This window comes from Acartia tonsa, chromosome 2 (assembly GCF_053477335.1).
Source record: "Acartia tonsa isolate MP-2025a chromosome 2, ASM5347733v1, whole genome shotgun sequence".
In the NCBI taxonomy this organism is placed as follows: domain Eukaryota; kingdom Metazoa; phylum Arthropoda; class Copepoda; order Calanoida; family Acartiidae; genus Acartia; species Acartia tonsa.
The window spans coordinates 25,790,671-25,804,375 of record NC_137261.1 but is presented as its reverse complement, the minus strand read 5'-3'; the positions used below and the strand labels follow the sequence as shown (position 1 = coordinate 25,804,375).

Below are 13,705 nucleotides of genomic sequence, written 5' to 3'. Positions count from 1 at the left end.
ACAACAATTAAAGAATTCTTCCATGTTCGCATAATGATAAGCTTACAATTTATTTTTATGACACTAATTGCTAATTTGAACGTTTTTTCTTTTTTCATGTGTCTAATATAAAGATAAAGTGTGTGATATTTTTTTCTTTTATTCCCCAATAACTTGAAAAGGTTCTTTCAGGCCCAATTTCTAAATTGCATGACAGGCCCTGGGAACAAAAATGAGGGAAACAGGGATTGTAGAGCATAACAAATGCGCTAAAATATTCTGCTAATGAAAAAAAATGTTTTATTTCAATTGTGTGAAAGACAAAATAAAAAAAAATTATTTTTTTTAGAAATATGGCAAACAAATACTTGAAATTTTAGGAGACCGATATTAGACTACGATAACATGCCATTACAATCGTCTTGTATATGACATTTGTAGTAAAATAAGAGAAACAATAATGAAACTTTGATTAATCAGGACTAAAAAACTTTCTACTCTCTAAAGAAATAAACAATATTTTGTATAAGATTTTTTAAAAAATGTTGAAATATGATTTTATCCCTTTTCCCTGTTAAGGACACACTGCAATGGTGAGCTAAAAGGCTGGAACATGCATTATTACGTTGTAGCTTTTTGTGCACTTCTGTATTGAACCAAATTCAATCAAAATTATGTAGGAACAAGGACAATGCTTCCCATGGGTAGCATTGCGAAAAAAAAAACAAAGTTTAAATATTACTTATTTTACATATTAATAAAATGGATGCTAGGACAAAGCAAATAGTTTTAGAAATAAAATATTAATTTACTTGTATTGGTTTTTGCCTTTGTACTTCTTCAACTTGTGTTTTTGGGTTCTAATAATCTAATTAAAAAATATAAATAATTCTTTACTTTTAAAATAGTCAGTAAACTGTTTTCGAGCTAATTCAATTTATAAAATGTAACTTTTATTTTGAAACAATGTCAATATAAAAAAAACTTATCGTCAAAAAAAAAGAAAGTGTTTAAAACTTTGTCTTGAGTATTGACTGCAGCTTTTAGCAAGGCTCAAAATCCTAATAAAAAATAATCGTATTTAATAATAAATCCAGTGTAATTATAAAATTTAGTAAGGATTTTACCTGTACATTTAGATCTCGTTAAGCTTAGAACAAATGATTTAATATGATTTAATAGGCTTTTATGCTATTTTATTTCTAAATCAGATTGTATGAAAGATTTAGCAAATTAATAGTTTAATTACTAATATTTATAAAATGTGCTGGAACAATATTTAAGTACATACTTTGTTTTAGTAGTTGGCTGGACGAAAACGGGCCAAAATCTAGCCTTCTATAATAACAAAATATGGACTCGAAGTCTAGGACGTCTTTTATTACGTCTCGGCTCCAATTATATTTGTTCCATAATTATTATTTAAAATCAACACGTTTCAGTTGATAATCAAATCAATTGATTGGAGTTTTGAGCACAGCTACTACCTGGAGTATCTAACATGCAGCTGGAAGTAAAGAAGTAAAACTTTGTATTGTCAAGGGTCTACAAATAAAAAAGCATTATTGGATATTTAACCTTAAAGTTTGTGTACCATAAAACATTACAACGTCACCAGAAAACGTGGACAATACTGTCCTTACGTGCAGCAGCCAGAAATACCTTCGAAATTTAAAAATACTAATTCGTAAACTACCATATACGTTTAAGTTGCTTTGGTTGTCTGAATTAAGAAATTGTATTGTATTTTGATAAAGTATAGAAATAATAGAATACAGTCAATTTGAAAATTAACTGCAATTTCAGTTTCTGTTCACGTTTAATCATTATTTAGACAGATTGCATTTTACGTCACACTACTATACGACAAGAAAGAAACTTAAGAAAGGGCAATTTTTCAAACATCTAACATTGATTTGTAAATGCTTGCAAGTAAAATACAATATAGTTATATCACATAGGAAAAATAGTAGAGAGGTAGACAAAACTAAGCTTCACAGATACGATGGTGCATTACCTCAAAGTATATGATGAGCCATGAAACCCTCCCTTCATATAAAAAAATCTGAAAGGGGAGTGCCTGGTGGGTTCTGTAGTTTTTTTCTTCATTACTTTAGAGCAGGTTAGGTTAGGATATAATGGGTTATGGGTAGCCCCGCCGAGTTAGTGCCACCTGCAGTGGTTAGGTATAGGAGAAACTAATTCGTTACCCCCCATCTCGTTATTTAAAATTTAAGTCCAAAATAAATGTTGGGGTAGGGATGGTCAGTACTCAACAGGTACTTTGTGGAAAAGCATAGATACAATTATTAATCCTGATATTGCGAGTAAATCCTTTAGAATTTTTTTTTGGCTTTATCCTGATATTTTGATATTACTGTTGTAGGGTTTGTCACAGTTACATTAAATTTACTAATTTTTAAACGTAGTTTTACTTATATTGAAATTGGACCATGAACAAGTTTGTGTTGCTTACTTCAGGATAGGTTAGTTTGGGTCAGTAGAGGAATATTATAACATAGGGGCCAAAATAACCTTTTTCTTCTCAAAACTTGAAAATAATTTTGGCAGATAGGGATTCAGTGGCTATTTTATCGGTATAGATAATTGTAACGTATTCTAACAAAAGCATTATGACTTTAGTGAAATGTTGAAATGTAACAATAGCTCAAACGTTTGACTGAGGTCCAAAACTGGATTACACTTTTATTAAAGAATGAAGAAAGAGGGGAAGTAAGAAATACTTGTTTATTGAAGATAAATAAAGTTCTTTTATTGGTGTCACTTTGTTATTACACTTTTCTTTACAATTCTATTATTGTATAAACATATTTTAGCACCCTCTTTTAACTACATTTGAATAAATAGTAAAATAAAACAGAAACAAAAAAGATAGTTCAATTGTCAGTATGCTTAATAATTGAAAAGTTTCAGCAAAGCTTCTTTTAAAAAATAATTTAATGTGTGTATGTTTGTCCGTGTGTATGAGTGTGTGTGCGTTTGTGTAAGGATTTCAAAAATAAAGTGGAAAATATACCTAAGCATTACATTTTTACTATGTATTATAATTATGTCTATAAATTACCATGAATTTTTAGTGTGCATATTCATTATGGTGACTTTTATAAAAGATAAAAATGAAATCTAATATGTGAACATTTATATGCATGGACAGGACTCCACTCCACCCTAAACTCTGCCCAATGTTGAATGATGATTTAACATTGCAATTCTCATAGATTTTAGATACGATATATATATTTATATGCATTTACCTCTCATCATCTATACCTTGCATTAGTACAGCTTATATGTTCTACAGTAAATACTATTTCTGAGTGTTTTTATAAAGTAAAACTTATTTATAACTAAGGCTAATCAGTCAGTCAGTTTGTAACAGATATATCTTATCTTATTTTAGTGTATGATATAATTATCTCATGTACCTAATTTATATTTGTTCGGCTTTTGATTCTTAAAGCGTCAGTATGCCTATATTAAGTATTTAAGTAGATTTAAGATATATAAATTCAAAATTTTCGTTATAAACAATGTTCAGTATGCAATGGGTTAATATTCTATTTTTATTGATGGTATCTTTTACTTTGAGCCTTTTAGATGTTGTCATACTTGTTGTATATGTGTGGTTGTCTGTGTATATGTGTGGCTGTCATTGTATATTTTTGTGTGTAGATTAAAGTTTCTCCCAAGCCTTCCAATTCATATGCAAATATGTAGTCACACATAAAAAAATAAATAAGTACACCAATTTTATTCCATTAACCTTCAATCCTATCTTTATTCTTCTTTTAATATACTTTTTTTTTTAAAGTTTTCCTCATAAAAAGCATTTCCTATCACATGTAATGTCTGAGCCTAATTAAAAACATAAATTTTACAGGTCTATTTTTATTATTAATGATTTATCAATTAACCCATCCACCGTCCCCCTACGTTTTCATCCTTAAACTAAGACTTTTAAGCAAACGTTCAGTATATAGGATAAAAAACCTACCATAATTGTAGAAAAGTTTTCCGTTCAATCAAAGGTCTTAGGTTAACAACAAAAGACATTGGGGGGAAATATGAATTAGAAATTGTATTTGATCATTATTCTACCTTTCCTATTGCCTCGTATTTTTCAATACAATTATTGGGAATTTCACAAAAGAATGAAAAATATTTTTTTCTTCCAAGTATTGTCAGGGACATTGACTTTTATCTTTGTTGCTATAATTTAAAATTCATATTTTAAGGTAAAAACCCTTTCTAAACTTTCAAATAAGTATAGTTAGATGTTTTCTCATTAATTATTTTTAGCTTGCTTTGCTGTGTTTGGTCATATTTGTATTGTTTCAGAGGAGCCCGGCGAATAAAGGTTTATTTTCTGAATTTTTTTTATTTATATAAATGCTCAGTTCTAATTACACACATACTTAAAGTTATCAACAAATGCAAATCTAACAAAAATTTTAGTCGGTTGAAACTAAATATATTGCATAATTTTTCTCCTTCTCTATTAAAACTTAAGTTTTTTTTTGGTAAAACACCCTCTACAACTAAACGTTTACACCGGTCATATTTTAGTTACGAGGTTACTCTATAAATATAAGCCTTTTACTTTTTAACGATAAAGCATTAAAATTTATTAATCTAAGCTTCTATTACAAGTAAATGGCTGATTTTTTAAGATTACTCCCCAATTACAAATTAAGGTTTTTCTTTAGATATTTACATTGACATATAAAGAATTTATTCTAACCCTTACAAGAGTACAACTTATTTGGCCATGAAATAATTGTACTACTTATTTAAAACTTTAATATAATGCTTCTTCAAATTATCATATCTTTCTTTCTGTTTTAATAGTTTCGTTTGTTTAATAAAAATGTACCCGGAAGTGACATTACATTTTACTTAGAGTGTTTGCGAATTATTTGAATGAAAATTTGCAACTCTTCTGAGTATGAAAACAAACACACTTACATATTAAATCAGGAATTTAATGCCCAGTAAATATAAATAAATCTTAATATTTCTATGGATTACTATTTGAATTTGTAAGTTTGGTATAATTTTTTTATAGTTAGAGATTGGTTGAAGATATATTTATCTGTTCTAAATGTGATTTTTATAATGTATAATGTATCCTATTCCTTTATCTCTGCTGTGATTGTACATAGAGAGTAAGATTTGAAGTTGAAGTTCACGTACTTGACAAATCCTCTCATGTCAACTCACCAATTCAATCATAAGCTTTTGTCCAATGAAATCTTAAAATGTGGATTCTCTGAATATTCCTTTATTCCTAAAACACATATCAGGCAAACATTCACGCACACACACTCACACACAAACACACACACACACCTCCCACTCAAACACACATCCACACGCACAAATTCCCTGTTAGCAATGTTTAAATTATCTATACTTTAGTTTTAACCATAAAACCATATGATGAAGCACAAGAATAAAAATATTATTGTATCTAAAAGTAGAGCAGCTAAAGCATAACAATAACAAAAGATCAATAAGGTCTTTTAAAGGCATCATGTTTAAATTTTATTATTTTTTTCAATTATTAAACTAATAAATATGTAGTTTTTATTAAACAGATTTACCGTTTAAACCTAAATATGTAAATGCTATTAGGGAATACACTTTTGAAAAGAGTTTGTGAAAGACAAGATAAGAGAAAGAAGACTGAGAAAAGTTTTAAGAAAAGCCTAAATAGACACATGTAAAAGCACAAAAATGAGTGCTGGAGTATTTTTCATTTATTTTCCTATATCTTTTATCAAAATTAGAAAATAGAACTATTAATCAATTTGTCTTGCGCTAAAAAAAACTATCTTAACAGGGATGATACCATCTGCAAATGCGTTACTAAAGGTTAAATTTTAAAACAGAATGTTTATATCAGGCTTTGTTACCTAGATTAATTAAAACGTGATAAACTATGAATGGATTTGTTTCAACTTCTGAAAGATAAATATATCTAAATAATGAAAAGCTTTGCTGTATGTACTCATTTAACTCTAACCCAATTCTTTCTAAAATATCATATTAGTTAATCCGTAGCTTTTTGTCAATTTAAAATTAATTATGACCGGATTGCTGAGTTATCAGTTATACCTGGCAAAAACTAGGAAAACCGGCTGCGATAATTAATACTGTTTTTCTCAACTTTTTTTGATTTCTAATTGAAACAAGAATGATAACATTCATAATAGAAAATCAAACGCTGAACAAAAGAGGAACACATAAAGAGTTTCAGCAATGAAGAAAAATAATATTAAAATGAACCACTTTTTTTAATAATGTTCGAAGAATTGCTAAGAAAAAATATGCTTATAAGAACATACATATATAGAATTTTGAACTCTTGATTATAGAGACCTACACTATTATGTGCCTTAGGCATTATTCTTATAAAACTTAAGTAGAAGAAAAATTTAATCACCAAAAATCTTTGTTGTTGATTAATTAAAAAACATTTACACAAATAAATAATAGAAAAATTTATTTCATTATATAACTTCCTATTCTAATAATTAATAATGTCCTTTTGTAAATATTGATTAAAAGAAAATAATTAACACATATCCACCCTCTTTCAAAGTTTTCTCTTATGTAAATACATATACAACTTTCTATGTTAATGTTTGTTTGTTACAGGTTAAGCTGTGAGTATAATATCCACAATTAATGTAATTATATTATTCCCACCAATCAATTTCAATTTGTCTCGGACCAAAACTTTAATTGACAGCCCTATACCAAACCAATACATAAGCATACACACAAGGTAGCACTCTTACACAAAATTAAATTAGAATTAAGGAAAATATTCATCAAAAATAAATTGGCTTATTTATAAAACACTCTGATTAAAATCTTTTAAATATAGGTGTTTTCTAATTAAAAGTTAATATTGTCATTTTGAAAAAAATACCTCTTAATGCTTGTCTATTATACACTTTCTTGACTTCTAATCAAAGGTTGTAAAATCAAAGGGTTATTTTATAATGCTTTTCTTACAGTGAATTATAAGTTCCCCCAAACTCTATATATCGCATAATATGTATTTATTTGTCTAAAGGAAGGGTACATACACATTATACAAGAGAGGGAAATATTTTGAATAGTTTTAGCTGCATGATTGGTTGCTCATACTCAATAGTCTATTTTACTCTATTAATCAGGGAAATATTTCATTTACTTAATCGTCATTTAGATTATTAAAAGCAAAGCTTTTACACTGCTTGAACGTCCAAAAAATTGGCTTTGATCGAAGAGTTAGAAACGCATGTTATCAAACCTTGCATAAAGATTCCTGTAACAATAAGTTTTAATAATAATTAGAATCTTAAATTAAGTCTCAAATGTAAAATATTGGTATGTAATTGTACAATTGATACTATATCCTGACTATGATAAAATAATGATTTGTTTGTCCTAATTGCTAAATGTCAATTTACGCTATTGTTGGTGTTTACTTCCTTGTTAAATTTAATTTACAATTTGCCATTGACACAATTATTGATTAATTAAATCAGAATCAAATACGGGTGGTTTAATGGAAATTTTCACTACAGTACAAATAATGATTAGAGATTAGATTACAGATGAGATAATAGTTAATTATCGCATCACATTATAGACAGTTTTCGCGGTGAACAGTAATATGATAGATTATAACAAAAAAAGGGGACAAAGGCTGGGTCTAACAAAACTGGTAATAATATTATGATTTTTATTTTACTATTCTTAGAAAATGATACAATTCATGCTTTTTCAGTGTGACTAAGAACTGGTCTTAATCCAGTGGATATTAATCGGGTTCGAAGCCTGGAAATCTTTTTAGATATGTTTATTTTTTTGTTTCACTTTAATGATTAAATGAAATAAAACTGTATTATCGTGAATGAAAGCCTTGAATTTTAGTTTTATACATATTACTGACTGTAACTAAGCTATAGCTTGCTGAAATCGGTTCTATCTCATACATTTTTAAAAAATTAAAAATATACATTTTCTGTTTTGAGTTAGCCCTGCTTTTATGGACTCTTCAATTAAAAAAGGTTCTCTATTTCGTATAATTTTACAGGAACAAGTTTCCCTTTCCCTGATCCTAAAACAGATTTATCATATTATAACAATTGTAATTTGGCTCCCTTGACTCTACTCCAATATTAAGTTCATATAAACATAGAAAAATTATCGAATAGAAAACAAACTTTAGCTAAAAATATATGATAATAGATATTCTTTGCGAACTCATAGTTTAAAGGAAAAATATGATTAAGTATCAAGAAATGTTTAGACAACGAATAAAAAAGTAAATGTTTCAATTTTTTTTTATTTTAATTTTCTGCAGGCTATTATTAGCTACATGACTTGTCATCTATAGTTATTTCTAAGATGATAACTAAGTTCCTGATAGTAGAACCTGGCCAAATTTGTAGCCATCAATCTTTACAAAGCTCTCATATAGAGTTCCATAGCTGTTGCACAATGCAAGCAACAAGAACATTGTACACCAAAGCATATCTCTCTTTAACTTGTTAAAAAAAAACTCCATCATGTTGGTAATGGTTATAGTGTTGTTACCCCTCTTAATTGTACCTTGTTGCTAAAAGAATCATTAATTTAAGTTTTTAATCGATGGGATATTATAATCTGACTAAATTAACGATAATATCTTCCCAAAAAAAAACTGACACTAAGCGTTTAATGCTCAGCTTTGTAAAGTTTTTGTTTAAATTACATGTTAGCTTTTTCCTTAATCAGTTTGATAATGTTATATTCTATATAATATATATAACAATTGAATTATTTAACAATTTTTAACATTTTATCCAATATTTATATTAACAAATAGTCTAAATATTTCATAATAACATAAAACACAATTTTCTCGAATAAATTTTCAACTTTTCCCCCTATGTTTATCTTCCATTAAAAATGTAAGAAATCTGAATAAAGATTTCAATATAAGATAAGATTACCTGTGGGAAAAAAACAATTGGTTTGGATAATAATATCTTAGGAAATACGGAAATCGTTTTAAATTCATATAAGATATGTTATTTTTACAGGGAAAGAGAGATATCTCAACAAATATTGTGAAAATTTTTTTAAAACTGAAGTAATTGAATGGTTGTATTCGCAAAAAAAACCGCCTGCTATTCATCTTTTTTTATAAATATGTAGTCTTACTATTGCCCATTCCTTTATTCCTGCGGGAATCTGCACTATATTTTAGTTAAGAACTAAGAGGGTCTAATACATTAGCACATTTTCAAGTATAACTCTTTTAAAGTTAGGTCCTTTATATACAAGACAGTCATCTACAATTTAGGTAAGCCTCTGAAATTGTTTATCAGTGGGTATACACATTTTCACTTTGAAGTTTTGTATTGTCCGTCTGTCGGTCTGTAGATAGGGCGCTAGATATTTATTTAGTTCAAATAAATATTCAGAACAAAAGTGTGTGTGCATTTTGTAGACATGCCATTTGGGAGTAAAATTGCAAGACTTGTTTAGTTGCAATCTTGAGTAGTACAGTGCTATTACTAGCTGATATACATTCCACGTGGTGTGCCTTAATTTCCGCATTGTTTCACTGTCGCACTGTTTATTTTAACTAAAAGAGAAATATTTGGGAATATTAAATGATGTCAGGAAAACAAAGCGGAGGGGGAAGTTTGTTCTGTTGAAACAATAAGAAGCAGCTAATAGTGCTAAATATATAATTACGTCATACAATAAAAATGACCAATGAAAGTCAATTGGTCTATTACGATGTATACAGGCCTATCATTGGTCATTTGTATTGTATAACTTCATTTTTAATAGGCACTCTCAGCTACTTCAATAAAATGTGGTTTTGGTTCAACCATTCAGTTTTATGCAATACCCTAGTAAAAATCTTTGAATATTTATATGTATTTTTATTATGTAGTTTCTTAATGTATTTTTATTGTCTAGCTACTCTATAATTGGGTTATTACTTATCTTTGAATAAAACCTATACTAAAACTGACTTGTAATTTAATAGATTATTATTAATGCAGGTATTGAATTTTCATTACTGTTCTTTAATATCATAATTTAAATAGCCTATTAAAAAGGATTTCTTTCTTTTTTTTATTTTACTTTTTTTTAAGTAAAGGAATACGCTGTCACAAAACCATAATATAAAAAGTATTTAATTCAAATGATATGAAATTATGCTTAATTCTTTAATTAAGGTTCTGAGCCTTTAGCTAACATTGTTCCGTGCAAATATATACTTAGAGCGAATGGAAATTACTAAGCCCCGAATTTTTATCCAATAAATTATTCACTATTTGCTTAAATTAAATATGAAAATGTGACAATGAGTGTCCGCCCTAACCTTTGTCAATTTCAATATAGACCTGTAAAAAATTACCTTTGATAACGAATCAACTCTACAATTAACCCCTATTTAGATTTTTCTTCATTTTTTATACAGACGTCAGGTAGGGAGGTACATTCGACTCTGAAAGATTGATAAACATTTTATTTTATTCTTTTTCTGGGGACTTTTATTAAATAATAATAGGATTTCTTAATGTTTAATGTTTTCAAACAATAAATTTAATCTACATTTTGGTATATCATCATTGGGAAGGTACAACAATTAGACGGTTCTGTACAGTAATACATTTGCTATAGAATTGTGTAATAATTTTATTACACATTATTTGTGTTTGAGTTTTTATAAGGTTAAGTATACAATTTCATTTTCGAGCTTTCTTTGAAAATTATTGACAAACACCTTAGTACAGGATTAAAATACAATATATTTCATATAAAAAAATAAAGATAAATTATTTTAAAATGTGAGACTTTTATATGAAAAAGTGAGCTATCTTACTCAAGGACACATGTTCAATACAAAATAAGATAAATTTATTGAAAAATAAAATAAATAAGAAATGTAAATATCCTAAATATTATAAAAAGTATCATTGTTCCAGAGAAGAAATGGTTGTGTATTGGAAAATATTGAATGCATATTAGAGAGTTTCATAACTTTTGTTGTTGTTTGGTATTCCTACATATATGATGTAGGCCATGTGCTTGAAAATTTAACTGTTTTCTTTTATTTATACTTTAAAATATCCTATAGAATATGTTAAAAGCAGCTTATAGTGACTCATAAAAAGACGCCATATAATAAAAATAACCAATTATAGACAAGTTTACAATGCAATTGACCAATGGTAAAATTTATACTGACCATTCATAAGTCATTTGCATTGTATGGAAATTTAATTAGGCACTATAAGCTGGCTCAAAAATTTACATATTTGTGCCTTACATCCGCCTTTAAATAAATTTGAAACACTCTACTGCATATTCAGGCCGTTCTACTGGGTGGCTGTGCAGTTTTTTTTTTTCAGAATCAATCGCTTTTCACTGCTAAGGAGATTGAAAAAAAAGGAAGAAGGATAAAAGTAACTTTTGCATAACCTTTGTGTTGTAATACAAAATAGTTCACCTTTACAGTAATAAAATCCCTTCGCCCCTAGCATATAGGTTATAGTTACTCTGTAATTGTATTTAAAGAGCGAGGGGACAAAAAATAGCTAAAAACCAACTTAGTAGCAAAAAAGGATAAAAACATTATCAGAGCTATAAGGCTAAGTGAAGATTATTTAGTAAGATCTTAAGGGACAAACAAATCAAAGAAAACATTACTTTTTAATAAAGGATACGATAAATGTGTTACACAAAGCGATAAACAATCTTTAAACTTGTCAAAGGGAAAGACGAACATATTTGCAATAATTATAAAGCAGTGGGAATGCTAAATATAAATTTGATATCAATAATTTGAGTTAAGGAGAAACCGAAGCTGAAAAGGAAAATTTCAATTTGTTATATTAATTTGCTTTTTGTGCGCAAAATAGTTTTTGTTGTAATCAAAATGGCAAAATCAATAAATTTGTTTGCAATTTACTACATTGCTGAACTAAAGATTATAGGGTAAAATCCCACAAACTTAAAGGGGGAACCTTGAACATGACCCCCCCTTCCTCTTTTTTTGTTAGCTCTAAACTGGAAAAACCCAGGTACTAGCCTCTTGAATTCTTGTGACCATTATTTAAACAAACCCTACCTGAGCAAAGTTTGTGGTCCACTTTCAGATGGAGGGAAATTGGCGATTATATGTAGTTGTGAATTATTGAATTTAGAGGGAAACAAGTCCAATAAATAAGTTGCAAATTTAGTGACGTGTGTATAATTTTCACTTACTGACAATGCATTACATTTTTTATATTTTCTTATGTAATTCAAATATCAAACTTTATTTAATATTGATAAAAATATCAATTTTTCAAAGATAAAATTATCTTTAAAAAGACAATTTAAAATAACTTGGACTTGATTCAAAATAGTATGCAACATTTTAAACATGACTTGCAAAAAGACAAGGAAAAAAATCTATACTTTCTTTACTTCAAACTTTTTTATTTGACTTTCTTCCTATTTGAAGGTATTCCTATATACTTTAACAATATACATCAGAGAATGTAGAACATTTCAAAACTTTTTCCAGCATTTTTTATACTTTGTCAAGGTAAACTAAATAGAAAAGAAAAAATTGGAGTATTGGAGGTTTTGTTAAAAGAATATCATTGAAATATTTAAAAGAAAATAATTTTATGGATCATGGTTAGAAAACGAAGTAGCGGGTTTCGTCGTATTTTCACAGTAGCTTTGGATAGGATATTTTAGTTTAGGTAAATGTTAATGATTGCCACGCAGGATTAGGAAATTGGCACTGCAGGGTTAGCTCCCCCTAGAAATAGGAGAAAAGGTACTGTGAAAATACGACAAAAACCATTTCTTCGTTTTCTTTTCAAGGTCCAATTTTTTTAGGATGTGCTATGACTATAATAGATGTAAAGAAATTAAACGTTTATGAAAAATATTAATCAGTATTAAACTCTAATTCCGGCTTTAATTTGGCATCTTAATTCACAAGAATTGAAATTAGAATTGCTAATTAAAGAAGCCTTTTTTAAAAGCATAAGATTTCAATTTAGGAAGATTTAGTTTTATATAAGCAAACTTTGAATAGAATTTTTAAACAGTTTATATTTCTAATTCTATGTGAAGAGTTTATATTATTTGATGATATAGAAGGATAAGTTTTAATTAATTAAACTTTTTTCTTTCAGAATAAAATGGTGGTAAAGCTGGAGTTGGTTGCTTGTATAGCTATAGCCTCCTTACAAGGTGAGTTAGAGAGTACCCTTTCTGTAAATTGCAGGGAGGAAGGGATGGTTTTACACTGGTACCCAAAGTATTACTTGTTAACTTATTCATGGGAACAAAACTTTGAGTACTTTTAAAAAATCTAATTGATAAATCAAAACTGAATTGGCCTAGCTGTTTCACGCATTGTTTTATCTAATAGAAGGGGTAATATTATTGGGAATGAACATCATTTAGCTTCCATTGTCTTATCACTTAACCCTTAACGGTCGGGGGGGGGGGGGCTTTGAACGCCCCCCCTTACGGTTTTTTCTATCTCATTTTCTGTGTGTGAAAGATAAAGAGCTCAAACTGCTTGACTTTTTAAGTATGGGTATGACACATAACTGAGAGTTGGAATTTTTTCAATATCTCCATCCTGGCGGGCACAGGATGCCAGCAAACCTGGCAGGGTCATCCAGGTAAA

At 28.3% G+C, this 13,705-nt stretch overlaps 1 protein-coding gene across 1 annotated transcript in view; it reads left to right on the top strand.

Annotated features, from left to right (window-relative positions):
• LOC145307624 (zwei Ig domain protein zig-8-like) overlaps positions 1–13,705 on the top strand; it is a 337,849-nt gene that overhangs the window by 298,558 nt on the left and 25,586 nt on the right. The window contains exon 2 of the mRNA XM_080150096.1: positions 13,202–13,260. Coding sequence (XP_080006222.1) covers positions 13,209–13,260 — 52 coding nt within the window. The 5' untranslated portion in view covers positions 13,202–13,208. The remainder of the gene's footprint in view (positions 1–13,201; positions 13,261–13,705) is intronic.